Below are 19605 nucleotides of genomic sequence, written 5' to 3'. Positions count from 1 at the left end.
GGAGACATTGCTGCTCACCCTTCTGCTGCTTCCTACTGGTGGAATATGAAATAACTAACCCCCTGGCATAAGCTTTGGCAGTTTCCCAGAGAACTGATGAGCTATCAACCGAACCTATGTTGATGTCTAGGAAAGCCCGAAATTCCCTAGAGAACTACTCCACTAACTTACTGTCCATGAGAATTAAAGGGGTCCATTCACCAGTACCTTGAATCCACTGTAACATCCTTAATCTTATCCATGAAGTAGACTGGAGCATGATCAGAGATGGCAATATTACCAATCGTACAGGATGCCACCAGACCCAGGGTTACCGCAGGGGTCAGAAAAAAATCAATCCTCGTGTGACATCTATGCGGATTGGAGAAAAACGTGAAATCCCTACCTGTAGGGTGGAGACACCTCCAGACGTCCACCAATCCTAATTCCCCACACAAACCCAATAACTGTTTAGTTTGTGCTGAGGCTATCAAGGGACCTTTAGGCAACCTGTCTACTGTGGGGTCCATGAGGCAGTTAAAATCTCCCCCTATAATGATGTGCCAAGACTTGAGACTTATCAGTTTAGAAAAAGCATCTACCAAGAATTTAAGAGGATGAGCTGGGGGACAATAAACATTTAAAATGCTATATTCTTCCCCATTTATCAAGGCTTTAAGAATTACAAACCTCCCATATATGTCTTTAACACATTCCAGCAATTTAAATGAGAGATTTTTCCTAACCAATATAGCCACTCCCCTACTTCTGGTATTAAATGATGAAAAATAAACTCGGTCAAAGCCATTCTGCTGTAATTTCAGATGTTCCTTGTCATCCAAATGTGTCTCCTGTAACAAACCAATATCCACCTTCTCCTTTCTCAGACTCAAGAGTACCTTCTTCCTCTTAATTGGTGAGTGACCTCCCTTGATATTCCAGGTACACCATTTCATCAAATCATTAGCCATAATCTTCTGCAATTACATTTAAATTCCAGAGAGGAGGAACCCGAACCACAAATTGCTGAGCCTTAATGTCGCAAGGTCCACCAAATATAAAAATTACATAAACTAAAACCACTACATTTAACAAACATACAAAATTATTAAAAATAAAAAACAACAAAAACCAGAAAACAAACCAACATATAAAGCGCCAATAGTGCTGAGTAGGGGAACTCACCCCCTGCCCAGAGGGGGCAACTACCCATCCCGAACTGCCCATAAATAGGCATCTAACCATCTCAACCACCTTCACTTCTCCCAGCTAGAGCCGCATCGGAAGCACAAGTTAAAAAGAATAAACACCCCATAGAATATCAATATGAATAAAAAACATTCTTTTATATAAAAAAGGGGAGTAAATACCCCACCCATCCTTTGGTATGTCCTAACTTAGAAATTTAAAATGTAGATCTTAACCACCGCCAGACATAGTTTGAACCAAATTATTATCAACAGAGGAAAAAAAAGTGGAAAAACATAGCTCCAACCGGATTTCCTCCATTTCTTTTACAGAATGATAAACGCATACCCAAACAACAACATTTATACATACATACAATTGCTTAACTTAGGTTAGTTTGTCCACAAAGTCTCTTGCCTTCTCCGATGTGTCAAAGAGATGCATGGATCCATCTAAGGTGATCCGAAGCACTGCTGGATATCTCAGGGAGTACTGAATCCCAAGCTCCTTCAATCTTCTCTTGACACCATCATACGATTTTCGTTTCTGGATCACCGCCGCTGAAAAGTCCTGAAAAAAACATGATCTTAGACCCCTCGTAAATTAGGGCCTTTGAATCTGGAAGCCTCCATGACTCTCTCCTTATCCCGGTAATGATGGAACCACACCAGGAAAGGATGAGGGCGTTGACCCAGACCCGACCTCTGTGCTGTGACCCGATGAGCCCTCTCTATCTTCGATCCTCTCATGCCAGTCTCCAAGTCAAAGAATTTCGGAAGCCAATCTTCAACAAATTCCGCAGGCCGCTCACCTTCCTTACCCTCAGGCAGACTGATGATCCGAATGTTTTTTCTCCTGCCCCTGTTTTCAAGATCATCCACTTGGTCCACAAATTATGAACCTGCATCTTCAGGGCTTGGATCTCTTCCTTGAATGAACTGGCATCAGCTTCCACCACTGTGACCCTGTGCTCCACCTCATCCGTCCTCTTCTCCAGGTCTCCCAGCTGCTGCTCATGCTTCTGCAGCATGAGAGAGGCTGGAGCCAGCTTCTCTTCAATCTGTTTCCCCAACATCTCGCGAGATTTCAAGAGCTGGTTCACTAGGTCCTGAAGAGTAATCGGCTCCGAGGCTGCTACAGGCTGAGCTGCAGGCCCGGCATCAGATGCTCCTCCTCCATTTTTAGGCATTTTTGGACAGCTGAAAATACAGGTAAGTCAATTATAAATGTTTCTTGGGGCGCCACAATCTTTCCAACACCCCAAGAAATCCTGATGACCTGGGTTGGGCAGGTTAAAGGACCGTCCTGCTCCTGCTGCGATGCGAAGCTCTGCAGTGTGATCTTCTCAGATCGCCGCCATCATAGATCCGCCCAGGACATTTCTGTTTTAACTCCTCAGTTTCTTGGTCTTTCTTGGGCTTCTCCACAACAAGTGGTGTCACTCCCACCTTGGATCCTGCCAAATCATTGTCAAGAACAAACTGAATTTCCCGAACTGCCACTCTCCCACTGTGACTTCCCCAGTCTTGAGTTGGCACTCCAACTTGATTTTACACAGGGGAAATTTCAGTCCATCTATCCCACAAATTACCACACTCTTGGGTAACAGATCGGAAAGAGTGCACATTCACTCATCTCTTATTATCAGCGACTGGTTAGATCCTGTTTCTCTCAAAATTATAACTTCTTGTCCTTCTCCCTCTTTTCTTTGTAAGTAAACTTTACCCACAGAGGTGAAGTCATTGTCGAGATCAGGTACCAACCCCATACACAGCCCCTGCCTAGGCTGCGCATTCTCCTGTAGCTCCTCGGCTCTTCTTGGAGTCTCCTTTACTACTTTGGTTAAAGCTTTGGCTTAGCTTCTTTTACCACATCTTTTCCCACAATGCCTTTCCTTAATGACCAGCACTGTGACTTTACATGTCCCGCCTTCTGGCAGTGAAAATACCTTTTCCCAGTGCCCTTCTGAAACCTTCGGCACTGTAATTTTATGTGTCCCACTCTATTACCTTTTGACCTATTCTTGGGAAATAAGGCAGGACAGGTGACTGAGGTGTCTGTGGGGGAGCACTTTGGGGCCAGTGACCATAATTCTATTAGTTTTAAAATAGTGATGGAAAAGGACAGACCAGATCTAAAAGTTGAAGAACCAAATTGGAGGAAGGCTAGTTTTGACGGTATTAGGCATGAACATTCAAAAGCTGATTGGGGCAGGTGTTTGCAGGTAAAGGGATGGCTGGAAAATGGGAAGCCTTCAGAAATGAGATAGCGAGAGTCCAGCGACAGTACGTTCCTGTTAGGGTGAAAGGCTGATAGGTGTAGGGAATGCTGGATGACTAGAGAAACTGTGGGTTTGGTTACGAAAAAGAAGGAAGCATACATCAGGTATAGACAGGTTAAATCGAGTGAATCCTTAAAACAGCTTAAAAGCAGGAGGAGTATACTCAAGAGGGAAATCAGGAGGGCAAATAGGGGACATGAGATAGTTTTGGCAAATAGGAGTAAGGACAATTCAAAGGGTTTTTACAAATATGTTAAAGACAAAAGGGTAACTGGGGAGAGAATAGATCCCCTTAAAGATCAGCAAGGCGGCCTTTGTGGGGAGCCACAGGAAATGGGGGAGATACTAAACAAGCATTTTGCATCAGTGTTTATTGTGGAAAAGGACATGGAAACAGACCCTTCGGTCCAACCCGTCCATGCCGACCAGATGTCCCAACCCAATCTAGTCCCACCTGCCAGCACCCGGCCCATATCCCTCCAAACCCATCCTATTCATATACCCATCCAAATGCCTCTTAAATGTTGCAATTGTACTAGCCTCCACCACTTCCTCTGGCAGCTCATTCCATACACCCTCTGCATGAAAAAGTAGGGAAATAGATAAGCCTGACATCGGTGGTCTGCAGATTGTTGTAGGGAATCCTGAGGGGCAGTATTTGGAAAGGCAAGGACTGATTAGGGATAAATTCTTCGAGGAGAAAGTGAAGGCTGCAGATGCTGGAGATCAGAGCTGAAAATGTGTTGCTGGAAAAGCGCAGCAGGTCAGGCAGCATCCAAAGAACAGGAGAATCGACGTTTCAGGCATAAGCCTGAAGAAGAGCTTATGCCCGAAACGTCGACTCTCCTGTTCCTTGGATGCTGCCTGACCCGCTGTGCTTTTCTAACAACACATTTTCAGCTCTGATTAGGGATAGTCAACATGGCTTTGTGCATGGAAAATCATGTATCACCATTTTGATTGAGTTTTTTTAAGAAGTAACAAAGAGGATTGATGAGGGCAGACTGGTAGACGTGATCTATATGGACTTCAGTAAGGCATTCTACAAGGTTCCCCATGGGAGACTGGTTACCAAGGTTAGATCTCACGGAATACAGGGAGAACTAGCCATTTGGATACAGAACTGGCTCAAACGTAGAAGACAGAGGGTGGTGGTGTTGTCTTTCAGACTGGAGGCCTGTGGCCAGTGGAGTGCCACAAGAATCGGTGCTGGGTCCACTACTTTTCGTCATTTATATAAATGATTTGGATGTGAGCCTAAGAGGTGCAGTTAATAAGTTTGCAGATGACACCAAAATTGGAGGTGTAGTGGATAGTGAAGAAGGTTCCCTCAGGTTACAAAGGGATCTTGATCAGATTGGCCAATGGGCTGAGGAGTGGCAAGTGGAGTTTAATTCAGATAAATGCGAGGTGCTGCATTTTAGGAAAGCAAATCTTAGCAGGACTTTTACACTTAATGGTAAGGTCCTAGGGAGTGTTGCTGAAAGAAGAGACCTTTGAGTCCAGGTTCATAGCTCCTTGAAAGTGGAGTCGCAGGTAGATAGGATAGTGAAGAAGGCATTTGGTATGCTTTCCTTTATTGGTGAGAGTATTGAGTACAGGAGTTGGGAGGTCATGTTGTGGCTGTGTAGGACATTGGTTAGGCCACTGTTGGAATATTGCAACACCACCACCCTCTGTCTTCTACGTTTGAGCCAGTTCTGTATCCAAATTGCAATTCTGGTCTCCTTCCTATTGGAAGGATGTTGTGAAACATGAAAGAGCTCAGGAAATATTTATAAGGATGTTGCCAGGGTTGGAGGATTTGAGCTATAGGGAGAGGCTGAATAGGCTGGGGCTGTTTTCCCTGGAGCGTTGGAGGCTGAGGGGTGACCTTGTAGAGGTTTGCAAAATTATGAGGGGCATGGAGTCCAGAACTAGAGGGCATAGGTTTAGGGTGAGAGGGGAAAGATATAAAAGAGACCTAAGGGGCAACTTTTTCACGCAGAGGGTGGTACGTGTATGGAATGAGCTGCCAGAGGAAGTGGTGGAGGCGAGTACAATTGCAACATTTAAGAGGCATTTGGATGGGTATATGAATAGGAAGGGTTTGGAGGGATATGGGCCAGGTGCTGGCAGGTGGGACTAGATTGGCATGGACAGGTTGGACCGAAGGGTTGTTTCCATGCTGTACATCTTTATGACTCTATGACTCTATATCTAGTTGGCATGGACAAGTTGGACCAAAGGGTCTGTTTCCATGCTGTACATCTGTATGACTCCAAGATTCTATGACTTCCTTTTCACCCTCTTGGGCTTCTTTTCTAACATGTGATAAACTCATACCAGTGTTCTCTACTCTGTTTCTCAGTGTAGGATCTCCCCTTCTCCCAACTTCTATCTCTCACAGCACAAAATTCTGGCCGGACACTTATCTTTTGCAACTTCTAGTTCTGCTGCCTTTCGCACTTTCTGAACTTTCTATTCCTCCATATGAATTCTTACTGTCTCTGGAAGTGAGTTTTTAAGCTCCTTCAGCAGAATAATCTCTCTTGGAGCCTCAAAGGTCCTACCTATCTTCAAAGCACGCACCCATCTTTCAAAATGACTATGTTTAATTCTTTTGAACTCAGCATAAGTCTGACCTGGTTCCTTCTTTGTGTTTCTGAACCGCTGTCTATATGCTTCTGGTACCAATTCATAAGCAATTAAAGTAGCCTGATGGCCTTTTCCTAATCTCTTGACCTCTCATCTGACAGCGCGGCAAATACCTCGCTAGCTCTGCCTACCAGTTTAGTCTGAACTAGCATTACCCATAAATCCTTGGACCACTCATCTGCCTAGCCACTTTTTCAAATGAAGTAAAGAAGGCTAAAACATCTTTCTCATCAAAATGTGGCAGAGTTTTGACATATTTGTGTATGTCACTACCTTCTCTTCTAATCTCCATCCTGTTAAGTCACAGCTTAGACAATAGACAATAGACAATAGGTGCAGGAGTAGGCCATTCAGCCCTTCGAGCCTGCACCGCCTTTCAATATAATCATGGCTGATCATTCCTAATCAGTATCCTGTTCCTGCCTTATCGCCATAACCCTTGATTCCACTATCTTTGAGAGCTCTATGCAACTCCTTCTTAAATGAATCCAGAGAATGGGCCTCCACTGCCCTCTGGGGCAGAGCATTCCACATAGCCACCACTCTCTGGGTGAAGAAGTTTCTCCTGAGCTCTGTCCTAAATGGTCTACCCCGTATTTTTAAGCTGTGTCCTCTGGTTCGACACTCACCCATCAGTGGAAATATGTTTCCTACTGCCAGAGTGTCCAATCCTTTCATAATCTTATATGTCTCAATCAGATCCCCTCTCAATCTTCGAAACTCAAGGGTATACAAGCCCAGTCGCTTCAGTCTTTCAGTGTAAGGTAATCCTGAATTACCTTCTCAAATTCAAATTGTCTCTCTTTTTACTCAGCTAAGAACCTTCTCTCTCTTTCTTTTTCCTCTCTCTGTTTGTCTCTCTCTTCTCTCCCTCTTCCACTCTCCCTTTCTTCTCTCTCTCTTCCACTCTCCCTTTCTTCTCTCTCTTTTTCTGAGCTAAGAACCTTGTCTCTCTTTGCTGTATCTCTCTCTCTTCTCTCTCTCTCTTCTCTCTCTCTTTCTCTCTCCCTTTGTATATCTTCTAACTCCATTTTCCTCTATTGTAATTTAAGTTTTTCTACCTCTACTGTACTTGTCCATTTCTCAGATACACCTAAGTGTTTGAGTAATTCCCTTACAATTTCAGCTTTACTTTTGTCTCTGATTAAACCCAAATCTAACTTATTTGCTCATTCTAAAATTAGGGCCTTTTTCTTTCCTTCTAAACTTTCTTGGCAAATTTGAGAATTACCTTCAAATCCCAGAAACTCTTTAGAAATATTTAGAGCTATTTCTCTCACTTTTAATTTAATCAACCACAAGTCACCTAAATTAAGCAACTTTTCTCACCTATGTTTTATTTAAAGTGTTTAAATCTGCCGCGCTTTATCATACCCCAAATCTATTCAAATCTGTCTAAACCTGTTCACATCACGAATCCGAGACCCAAACTGTTCAAATTCCAACAACGAGCCCCCACACTGTTACGCCATGGGGTAAACCCCTCTGCTAATTTAAACCAGCAACACAGAAATGATTCACCCTTGTGCTGTAATCTTTAAAATTCGGGAGGCAAAAAGCTATCCCAAAAGTCACTATTTAAAATAAAAATTAATAACTTTATTCCTTAAGTCTAACAGAGAATATTAACTAACAACTATTTACAACTCTTTTCTCTTATGCCTATCTTTTAGCTCCTCCTCCACAATACCAGTCCGATAAAAAAAGTCCTGATTACAATTTACAAAAATAAGTCACGTTTCAAAACCAGTCAACTTTGCCGAGTTTACTCTTTGGATTTTTCTGTAGATTCTCTGTCCAGGTCAGTTTCTATGTTCTGCTGTACAAACTTCTTCCACAGGCAGGTACATTTATGAGAGCTCTTAAACTAGCAGCCTACATCTGTTGGCCTTTTGGCAGTTCTCCCACTCTGGCTAACTGTTCAAAATGTCTGAATGTATACCCCAAAACATTGAAGCATTTCATTGGTTTTAATATTATCAAAATACTAAATTCAAACTTGATTGGAATTCAGTATCTTGGGGCATAACTTAAACTCGTTGGCCAAATTTAAATTTGTTTTTGTTTCATAGTAATCCAGCTACTGTTAGCTGTTTGGCCAAATGTTACATTTTAAATTTTCCAGTTCTCTGTGTGCTTGCTAAGTCCTTGCCAGCCTTTCAACACTCTTAAAGGTATAGTACACGCACAAAGTCATAATACCTTAACCCAATCATCCTCACTTGCGTCAACAATGGCCTTCCCTCCATCATCACATTGGGATGTAGGCTGTTGATTACACAATGTTAGCATCGTTCACAGTTCCTCAGATACAGAATGAGTCCTTGTCCATTAGCAACAAGATGTGGACAATATCCAGGCTTGGCCTAATAAATGCCAAGCAACATTTGTGCCACACAAGTGCCAGACGATGACCACCTCTAACAAGGGATTCTAAACACTGCTTCCTGCTATCCACTCTATCATTCTATTCGCCCTCTCTAACAATAACCTGGAAGTTACAATTCATCAAAAACTGAGGTGGATGAGCCAGATAAAGACAGTGGTGACAAGAGCAGGTTAGAGACTCGGAATACTGCAGCAAGTAACCCACCACATTACTTTTCAAAGTCTTTCCACCATCTACAAGGCATAAGTGAGGAGTTAGAGAGAATATTTTCTACTTGTCTGGATGAGTGCAGCTCCAATAACACTCAATAAGCTTGACTTCATTCAGGACAAAGTAGCCTGCTTTAACCTCCCTTCCATCCCCCAACTTCCTTCCCAGCCCCTTCCATTCCCTTCCACTCCTCCCTGACACCTACTGGATTCGTTCCTCCTATTAACCAACCAGGTCGTACTCTCTACATGTCTTCATCTATCTCCACTTCACCACCATGCCCCTGCCACTTTGCTTATCTGAGGCTCCCCCTACACCCACCCGAGTCCTGAAGAAGGGTTACACCCGAAATGTCAACTTCCCCACCTCCTGATGCTGCCTGGCTTGCTATGTTTTTCCAGCCTCCTGCCTGTCTACTTTGGATTCCAGCATCTGCAGATCTTTTTGTCTCTCACATCACCACCTTCAGTAATCACTCCCTTCACATAGTTGCCCCAGTAGCTGCAGTATATTCTATTGACAAGATGCACTACAGTGTCTCTCTAATGACTCCTTTGGCAGCACAATCCAAACCCATGACCATACTATCTAGAAGGACAAAAGCAACAGATACGTATGGACATCACTACTTACACGGTCCTTTCCATGCCACTCACCATCCTGATTTAGAAATATATCGCTGTTCCTTCTCTGCAGTGATTCAAGGAGGTAGTTCACCACCACTGTCTCCAGGACAATTAAGGATGGACAGTAAATGCTGGCTCAGCCAGCAATGCCCACATTCTGGGAATAAATTTTTTAAATTCTGCGCTGGTGACCCATATGGGAATTGACAGTAAAATTAAAACTTCTGAAAGGCAGTTTCCTTGCTCCTGTGAGCCTCTGCGAATATGTCTGACTCTAGGTTAGACTTGGAGATGTTAGCCAGTTTCCATGTACTTTCCTGGATAATTACGGACTGAAGCAAAAACCTATACCGACTCCTGGGTAAGCACAGAACTGATCCCACAACCACAATCCCATCAAGAATAACCTCTTGACCCTTCCCTGACTATTCACTTAACCTGCCAACAATGTCCCCTGACCACACTGCCTCTGACAACTGTCTACTCCCCAGAACTGACTGCCATAATAATGTCCTACCATTTCATCCAGCTGCCATCTCACTGATCTGGTACCCTACAGCCTCAGCCACCTTTCTCACTTACTCATATGCCTCACCCACAGCCGCTCGTTCATTCATTCACTCGGCCCATTCAGCTATGAGCTAACATTCAAACTGGGCCTTCAACCTGGAAACATACGACAGTAGGTGTTGTAAACACTGTGGGTGGGGGTGGTTCTTGTTGCTGCAATCATGCTTCATGAGGGACACAGTGTATTACATTTCCATCATAGCTGCGTTCGATAACTATGACAAGAAATGCACTGTGTTAGAGGAAAGCTGAGAGCAAAATCTAGGGATGATCTCGCACAATATCAGCCAATCTTTCAGTGTTATGATCAGATGGGGGCCTCTAACTCTATTCATGGGAACATGTTTTGCCTTTACACTCAAAGACATTTTTGTTGTATTTGGGATGGGGTTAATGGCCTTTCCTAGTGGTGAGTGTCAATCCATTCGAATGTAGGTCGCCTGGCAGAGTGTGAGCCCAGCAGTTCCACTCGCTGAGTCTGTTAAAGAGAACACTGTTTGCATTGTCCTTCTGGATTACATTTTTAAAAAGAGAAGTATTACACCTGCTGTAATGTTTATATCTGAAGCATTTGACATTGATCTAACTATGTAACGTATTGTGCTCTAGGTTCTTGCTGGGTTGTATAATCCTGGAGATGGCCACATTGACCCCTATTCTCTCACCATGGCTTTGGCAGCTGGAGCAAGGCAGTATGGAGCTGAGCTGTATTATCCTGTTGCAGTAACAGGACTTTCATCACGGTTTGATGGAACATGGGATGTGGAAACACCAGACGGTATTATTCATGCAAACCGCATAGTGAACTGTGCAGGTATGGGTCTGTCTGCAAAGAATCATTCGACACAATCTTACAAACTATGGTCTTTCACAGTACTTTGGCATGCATTTATTTGAAATGGCACCATGAGAGAATATGCATGAGACAATTTACTTGTGTTACGTACTGATCTGACAGCAAACAAACTTTTCAAGGTCTTGAAAACCTGTGGGTCAGTGATTTTGATACTCATGTCAGGGTGACTTCACCAAGGAGATGAAGTCTCGACAATGTGTTGGCAATCACATTTTCTTGTCCTGCCACATGCACAATTTTCAAAGTGAATTGCATTAACAACAAGCTCCATCTGAACAGTGTAGAATATTTGTCTTTAATCCCTCTGGTGTATGTTCCTGGCAGCCCACACACCAAGGACATTTCTTGGACCCCTGCCTTCCCCTGATGTCACAGATTATTTCATTGGAAGAAGATGAATGCTCTCTCTCTCTCCCCTCTTGTAAGTATAACTAGATGAGAAGAATGTCTGTACTCACACTGCGAGCGAGAGAGAGAGAGAGAGAGAGCATTGGATCTTTGTGGATTCACTGTTGTTATGGACCATTTCAAGAAAGTAAACTGAACTCTGACTTTGCTAGTTGTTTTAAGCAGGTGTAGAGTGGATATTCCAGGAGTGATGCAGTTTTAAACAAAACAGTATTTTATTTGCATGATTACTGAATAAAACACAAACAAAAGAGAACAGATTACAGAATAACTTAACCTATCTGAAAACCCAACAGATTATCCCAACTTAATGATGCTGTTCCAAATACTTGCAACAATCCCCATAAATACCCCTTTGCAAAAAAAAGGGAAAAATCCAACACAGGTTCTTCCAGGAGAGATGTCAAAGAGAGGGAGCATCAGCATGGACCTACTTCTTTGGGTCCAGCAGCTTCACAAGCGACTGCCTACTTTCAGAGAGCAGCCACACTGCTAAAACCAAACCAAACCAGAGAAAAGCTGAGCTGGGAGAACTGGCCACTCCGCTTTCATTGCACAAGTTTTTTTTAAAACTTAAAAACTTCCTCAAGTAGATCAACCTCAGACATTTCGGAGCCTGTGTGTTTACATCCTGAAAAAAAACCCAAGAACAACCTAACCTTGTTAAAGGGGCAGCATCATCACACCTCCCCCCTTAAATAAAGAACTATCAATATCCAAAGGTGGCTTCATTTTAAAACCCCTTAATCTTAAATTGTTAGTACTGTACAACACACATATCTATTATGTTGATAATAATCATACAAATATGCACGACTACATTTTGTTTCAATCTGTTTTACTCCTGCCACGGAACGACTCCTTATCTCATTCAAGTCTCGACAATGTGTTGGCAATCACGTTTTCTCGTCCTGCCGCATGCACAATTTTCAAAGTGAATTGCTGTAACAACAAACTCCATCTGAACAGTCTGGAATATTTGTTGTTAAATTTCTCCACAAACGTCAATGGATTATGATCAATGTTAATTATTGTTTCAGATACATCACTGGTAACATAAACATTGAAACATTGGAACACTAACACCAAGCTCAAAGTCTCCTTCTCAACTATTGAATATTTCTGTTGATGAATATTCAAATTCCTGGAGAAATACCCAAAGGTCTTTCAATCTTCTTGTCATCTACCTGTAAGAGCACAGCAGTAACAGGCATGTCACTCACATCGATAGGCACCTTGAATGGCTTTGCATAATTAGGTATGGCTAATACTGAGGCAGTAGTTAACACAGCTTTCAGGCTGTCAAATGCCTTCTGACAGCTCGCTGTCTACTGAAACTTCTTACCTTTCTTTAGCAATTCAGTGAGTGGTCAGCCAAACTGCTAAAATTCGGTACAAAATTTTGATAAAATCCACTTAATCCAAGGAATCATAGAAATGCTCATTTTGTTGATGGTGTGGGAAACTTCCCAATTATCTTTGTTTTTGCATTGTGTGGGACCATTTGTCCATGTCCAGTAACATGGCCCAGGAGGGTGACTTGGCAGGAGGGTGACTTAGGCTCTGGCAAATTCACATTTAGCCAGGTTTATCTCCAAGCCTGCCTCCCAAAGTCAATTGAACAATTCTGATAAATGTTGCAAATGTTCCTTCCATGTGTGAAATCACCAGGTTGTCAACATAAGCTACACAATTGGGTAATCCGGAAATAACCTTATTGGTTCATCTCTGAAACGTGGTGGGCACTTTTTTCATACCAAATGGCATGACTTTAAACTGCTACAGTCCATTCGGCATTATGAAAGCCAAAATTGTCTTTCGTCTTTCGGACAAAGGTGCCTGTCAGTATCCTCTAAGCAAGTCCAACTTACTTGTCCCATCTTTCAATACAGTCTTCCAAATCAGATATGCATCAGTCTTTTGTAACAGGATTGACTTTGCGATAGTCCATTGGGTACCATCTGGCTTTGGCACCATGACTATGGGTGAGCTGCAATTACTGTAACTCACTTCAATCGTGTTGTCTTGGATCATGCGTTCGAAATCCTTTTGAGTCTGCCAACTTTAGAGGGTTATGCCGATAGGGATGTTGCTTTATTGTAACAGCATCTCCTTTATCTACATCATGCATAATTAGGTTAATAATTCCAAATTTATTTCCATATATCTCCCCATGTGATAGTAATAGCTCTTTCAGGTCATTTTGCTTTTCCTCTGGAAGGTAACTCAATTATTTACCCCAATTTTTGACAACTTTGTCATTGTCCAATTTAATTTGAGGAATGTCCAATTCAGAATCCTCTGGACTTGGTTCTTCCCTCTGTGTTGTAATCAATAACACATTGGCCTCTTGCTTTCCTTCCCTGTCAAAATACCTTTTGAGCATATTCACATGACACACTCTGTGGGATTTCTTCCTGTCTGGAGTCCTTGTCAAATAGTTCACCTCACTCAATTTCCTTTTGACTTGGTAAGGTCCTCTAAACCTTGCTTTTAAAGGTTCACCTATGACTGGAAATAATACTAACACCCTATCTCCAATAGCAAAATGGTAAGTTTTTGATTTCTTGTCTGTTTCCTGTTTTATTGTATGCTGTGATACTTTTAAATGCTGTCCAGCCAACTCCCCCACTCTATTTAATCACTCCCTAAAATTTAACATCTAGTCCAAACATTGTGGTCTCTGAATTATGAGTTACCAATTTCTCCTTAATCAATTTTAGTGGTCCCCTCACTTCATGCACAAAACCTAATTCAAATGGACTGAATTTGATCAAATCATGTGGTGCATCTCTGATCGCAAAAACTACAAACATAATTCCCTTATCCCAATCATCTGGATAATCCTAACTAAAAGCCCTCAACATGGTCTTTAATGTCTGATGCTGCCTTTCTAGTGCTCGCTGTGACTCTTGATGGTATGCAATAGATTTGAATTGCTTTATTCCTAGGCTGTCCGCAACTTCTTTGAATAATTTTGATGTGAAGTTTGACCCTTGATCTGATTGTATCTCTATGGGTAGTCTGTATCTCATGAAAAATTTGAGTAATTCCTCTGTAATCCTTTTAGCTGTGATATTGCATAATGAATGGCCTCTGGAAATCTAGTGGACACATCCATTATTGTTAACAAATACTGATGCCTACATTTTGTTTTAGGTAGGGGTCCTACAAATTCAATTAAGACTCTTGTAAAAGGTTCCTCAAATGCTGGAGTAGGTATTAAAGGTGCGGTTTTTATTACTGCCTGTGGTTTTCCAATTACCTGAAATGTATGATGTGTCAGGCAAAATTCAACTACATCCTTGTGCAGTCCAGGCCAGTAATAATGTTTCTGTATTTTAGCTTTGGTTTTTCTTACCTCTAAATGACTGCCTAATGGTAGTTCACGTACAACTCGCAATACCTCCATTCTATAACCCACTGGCAATATGACTTGTTGAACTTCTGACCATTTCTCATCTGCCTGAATATGTGATGGTCTCTATTTCCTCATTGAGACATCATTTATAAGATACATTCAGGGATACATTCGGATTCTTTTTCCATGTATGCCTTTTGATGCAATCACTTTAAATTTTCATCTTTCTGCTGTAACTCAGTTAATTTATCTGAGCTAAAGATGTTTCCTTTGTCATCTATCTGCTCCTGGTTTGTATCAACCATCTGATCAAACAGGGTCTCTGTTCATTCCACTTCAACTTTCTTATCTGTACTCTTTAATTTCTCCTGTTTCAACTGGTGACTTTGTGACTTTGTTACCACACAGTCAGGAAAAATCCCAAGATATAGATAGGATAGTGAAGAAGGCATTTGGTATGCTTTCTTTTATTTGTCAGAGTATTGAGTACAGGAGTTGGGAGGTCATGTTGCAGCTGTACAGGATATTGGTTAGGCCACTGTTGGAATATTGCGTGCAATTCTGGTCTCCTTCCTATCGGAAAGATATTGTGAAATTTGAAAGGGTCCAGAAAAGATTTACAAGGATGTTGCCACGGTTGGAGGATTTGAGCTATAGGGAGAGGCTAAACAAGCTGGGCTGTTTTCCCTGGAGTGTCGGAGGTTGAGGGGTGACCTTATAGAGGTTTGCAAAATTATGAGGGGCATGGATAGGATAAATAGGCAAAGTCTTTTCCCTGTGGTCGGGGAGTCCAGAACTAGAGGGCATAGGGTGAGAGGGGAAAGATATAAAAGAGACCTAAGAGGCAACTTTTTCACACAGAGGGTGTTACGTATCTGGAATGGGATGCCAGAGGATGTGGTGGAGGCTGGTACAATTGCAACATTTAAAAGGCATTTGGATTGGGTATATGAATAGGAAGGGTTTGGAGGAATATGGGCCAGGTGCTGGCAGGTGGGACTAGATTGGGTTGGGATATCTGGTCGGCATGGACAGGTTGGACCGAAGAGTCTGTTTCCATGCTGTACATCTCTATGACTCTATGACTCTATCTGTCCTACAGTTGCTCAGTTGGATGATTTTCCATTGGCTTTTCAACCACAGTAGGCAGCAGTGCTACCTGTGAACCAGCTATATCATTAGCAAGGACAAGTTGTATTTCTGGAACTGAGAGTTTGACCAGTACTCCTACCATGACTTCTCCATTCTTCACTGGACACTCTAACCTCACTCTACTTAATTGAGCCCGTCTTGACTCACTGTGATTCCCGTTTCTAAGTACCTTTTCTGGCAATACACCTTCAGAGGTACATATCTCCTCATCTTTCAAGATTGAGAGGATTCTGTATCTCTTAATATTGTAACCTCTTTACTTGCTGCTCCTGGCTTATGCGAGTAAATTTACCTTCACACGTATATGGTTTTAGAAGATCTGGCACTTCCTTTTAACCAACCTCCGACCAGCTTGTACACTTTGGTGCAGCTTTCTAGCCTCCACTGTGCTCTCCATTACCACTCCAACAAAATTCACTGCCTTATCCTGTTTTCCTCATCTGGCTTTCCAGTGCTTTTCCTAACCCACCAACACTGTGATTTCACGTGGCCTACTTTATTGCAGTGAAAACACCTGACCTTTTTAAATTCTCTTTCCCCTTCAAGGGTTTCCATTTTACCCTGTGGTAAGTTATCCTTATATTCTTCACTGAGATCTACCTTTCACCTTTCCACGCGAGGATTTCTCTTTTCCCCAATTTCTATCCCTCATGGACTGAAATTGATTTTGGAAGTCAAACTTTGATTTATGGGCCAACTCATAATCATCAGCCATTTCAGCTGCTAACCTTGCTGTTTTAACTCTGCTCTTCCACATGTGTTCTCACTACTTCAGGAAATGGATTTTTGAACTCCTCCAAAATAATCATCTCTCTAAGAGTGTCATAGGTTTGTTGTAATTTTAATGCTCTTATCCACCTCTCAAAATTACTCTGTTTGATCCTTTCAAACTCAATGACCAGGGTCCCTCCTTAGATTCCTGAAACTTTGTCTGTAGACTTCTGGCACAAGCTCATATGCACTTAAAATGGTTTTCTTCACCTCCTCATTCTCCCCAGATACCTCCTCTGATAGTGATGTGAATACCTCACTAGCTGTACCTACAAGCTTTGCTTGGATCAACAACACCCATGGTCACTGGCCACTGCATTTGTTTTCAAATGAGATAAAAAAGGCTTCCACATCCTTCTCACCAAACGTAGGCAATGCCTGAATATGTTTAAACAGATCCTCACCAGGCCTTTGTATACCAGGGGATTGCTTATCCTCACTCTCTTCCTCAATAAGCTTACCTTCAGCCTTCATCTCCATCCTATTAAGCTGACTTTCCTGTCTAAGTGCCAATTTCTGAAGTTCAAACTCACTCTCTCTCTTCCTTTCCTTCTCACCTGCCTCTCTCCCTCTCTTCTCTGTCTCTTTCTCTGTCTCTTTCTCTGTCTCTTTCTCTCTCTTTCCTCTGCTTTTAATTGTAATTCAAACCATTTCATTTTTGTTGCCCTCTCCTTGTCTTTTGCCTCTTAACTCAAGCAGCTTCATTTTCAATTGAACTATAGCCACCTCTAAAAATTCTGATATCCTTTCCAGCAAACTTAAATGCTGAGTTCTTGCTGTAATTATTTCTCCTTTCCTTACAGAAGGAGGCAGCTCCAACTCCAGCTTGTCTACTAATTCCAGCAGCTTGGCCTTAATCACCTTTTGGAAAACCCTTAAAGTCACTTCTTTCACCCCAAGAAAACTCTTCGTGACCGAAAGAGCCATTGCTACCCCAAGCACTGTTTAAACCAACTGAAGTGAACATCCTCAACAAAAGACATTAACATCTACCGCTCGCTGCATTCGAGTCCAGCAACCCTAACCCCAAATCGGAACTATAGTAACAAATCCCGCAAAGAGCCCCCAGTCTGTTATGGACCAAGCCGGACCCGCTCAAAACATTTCAAGAAAGTAGCCCAAACCCTGACTTTGCGAGTTGTTTTAAGCAGGAATAAAGTGGATATTCCAGGAGTGATGCAGCTCGCCCAACCACTTATTTTTAAACAAAACAGAATTTATTTACAAGATTACTGAATGAAACACAAATAAAAGAGAACAGAACACAGAATAATTTAACCTATCCGAAAACCCAACAGACTATCCCAACTTGATGCTGTTCCAAATTCTTGCAACAATCCCTATAAACACCCCTTTGCAAGAGAAGGAAAAATACAACACAGGGTCTTACAGGAGAGATGTCAGAGAGAGGGAGCATCAGCATGGACCTGTTTCTTTGGGTCCAGCAGCTTCACAAGCGACTGCCTACTTTCAGAGAGCAGCCACACTGCTAAAACCAAACCAAACCAGAGAAAAGCTGAGCTGGGAGAACTGGCCACTCCGCTTTCATTGCACAAGTTTTTTTTAAACTTAAAAGCCTACTCAAGTAGATCAACTCCAGACATTTCAGAGCATGTGTCTTTGTGACCTCCTGAAAGGAAACCAATGACAACCTAACCTTGTTAAAGGAGCAGCATCATCACACTGTGCATGATTCATGTCTGGCCTCCCACAGTCACTAATGGAGTCTTCATAATAGAATCCCTACAGTCTAGAAACAGACCCTTCAGCTCATCAAACCCATACATACCCTCCGAAGAGTAACCCACGCAGGCCCATTCCCCCTTATCTTATATTTACCCCTGACTAATGCACCTAACCTACACATCCCTGAGCACTATGGGCAATTTAGCACGGCCAGTTCACCTAACCAGCACATCTTTGGATTGTGGGAGGAAACCAGAGCACCTGGAGGAAACCCAAGTCAACACAGGGAGAATGTGCAAACTCCATCCAGACAGTCTCTCAAGGTTGGAATCGAACCCAGGTCCCTGGCGCAGAGGCAGCCGTGCTAACCACTGATCCACCTTAATTAGATATTAGATTAGATTAGATTACTTACATGATGGAAACAGGCCCTTCGGCCCAACAAGTCCACACCGAACCGCCGAAGCGCAACCCACTCATACCCCTACATTTACCCCTTCACCTAACACTACGGGCAATTTAGCATGGCCAATTCACCTGGCCTGCACATCTTTGGACTGTGGGAGGAAACTGGAGCATCTGGAGGAAACCCACGCAGACACGGGGAGAATGTGCAAACTCCACACAGTCATTCACCTGTGTATAGCAGCTACCAATCCTAATCAGACCTAACCAGCTTTTAGGTCAGGGAAATTGGACCATGAATGTAGTGAATCTGTTGCTACGCTGCCTTTGTGCCCTTGTTTGAAGTGGATGGACATTCCAAACCCAATGTCAGGCATAGATATACACGGGTCTTTCTGGCCTTGGTTCTGGCAAAGCTGCTGGAGATAATGGTGAGCCTTTGTTAGAAAGGCCAAGAATTTAAATTATTTTGTTAGTAATCTTTCTGGAAGAAAATGTTCCATCCAATATTTTCTGATGATGCATAGAATGGAGCCTTTAGCTAATCATGATATGATACAGTGAATGATTCTTTTTTTAAAAAAATTGCTTTGGCCATGTTTATTTTAACTGATCCAATTGATACAGAGAATCAAAGTTATTGGCTTAGTGATGTCAGCTTATGAATGGACGATAAGTGCCTAATCTTTATTAATGGGACATCAGCACATTTATTTAAATGGATTTTTCTGTAACAATTGGACTGCGGAGTTTCATATTTTACTCCCAGGCCTTTAGTTTCCATTACATCACAGTGACACAATTCCTATTGAAGCAAGTAGGATTATCACCAGTGCCCAGAATGTGTTCAAGATGAAAATAGCCATTACAGAGAACTAGAGAGAAATATCAAGTGATCTTGTGGTATTTCTAATGGAAACATATAGTAAAGATTTCCCTCTTTTTGTCTAGAATAGGACACATGGAAAGGATAATTACCAAGAGGGTTGGAGATGCAAGATCTGGGCTAGGATAGGAGTGATCTATAGAGGATGCTTGGCCCATTAGTCTTGAGGAAGTAAGGGAAGCAAAAAAGATCACAATGGA

The 19605-nt window shown here is 42.3% G+C and overlaps 1 protein-coding gene across 1 annotated transcript in view; it reads left to right on the top strand.

The window, feature by feature from the left end:
* dmgdh (dimethylglycine dehydrogenase) overlaps window positions 1-19605 on the top strand; it is a 144807-nt gene that overhangs the window by 17662 nt on the left and 107540 nt on the right. Inside the window, exon 5 of the mRNA XM_043706890.2 lies at window positions 10490-10694. Coding sequence (XP_043562825.1) covers window positions 10490-10694 — 205 coding nt within the window. The remainder of the gene's footprint in view (window positions 1-10489; window positions 10695-19605) is intronic.

The sequence above is a fragment of the Chiloscyllium plagiosum genome, unplaced genomic scaffold (genome assembly GCF_037043375.1).
Source record: "Chiloscyllium plagiosum isolate Xiang-an unplaced genomic scaffold, Cpla_swu_hap1 HiC_scaffold_2, whole genome shotgun sequence".
NCBI lineage: Eukaryota > Metazoa > Chordata > Chondrichthyes > Orectolobiformes > Hemiscylliidae > Chiloscyllium > Chiloscyllium plagiosum.
Note: the sequence above shows the minus strand (reverse complement) of the source record. Positions and strands in the feature narration are given on the sequence as shown.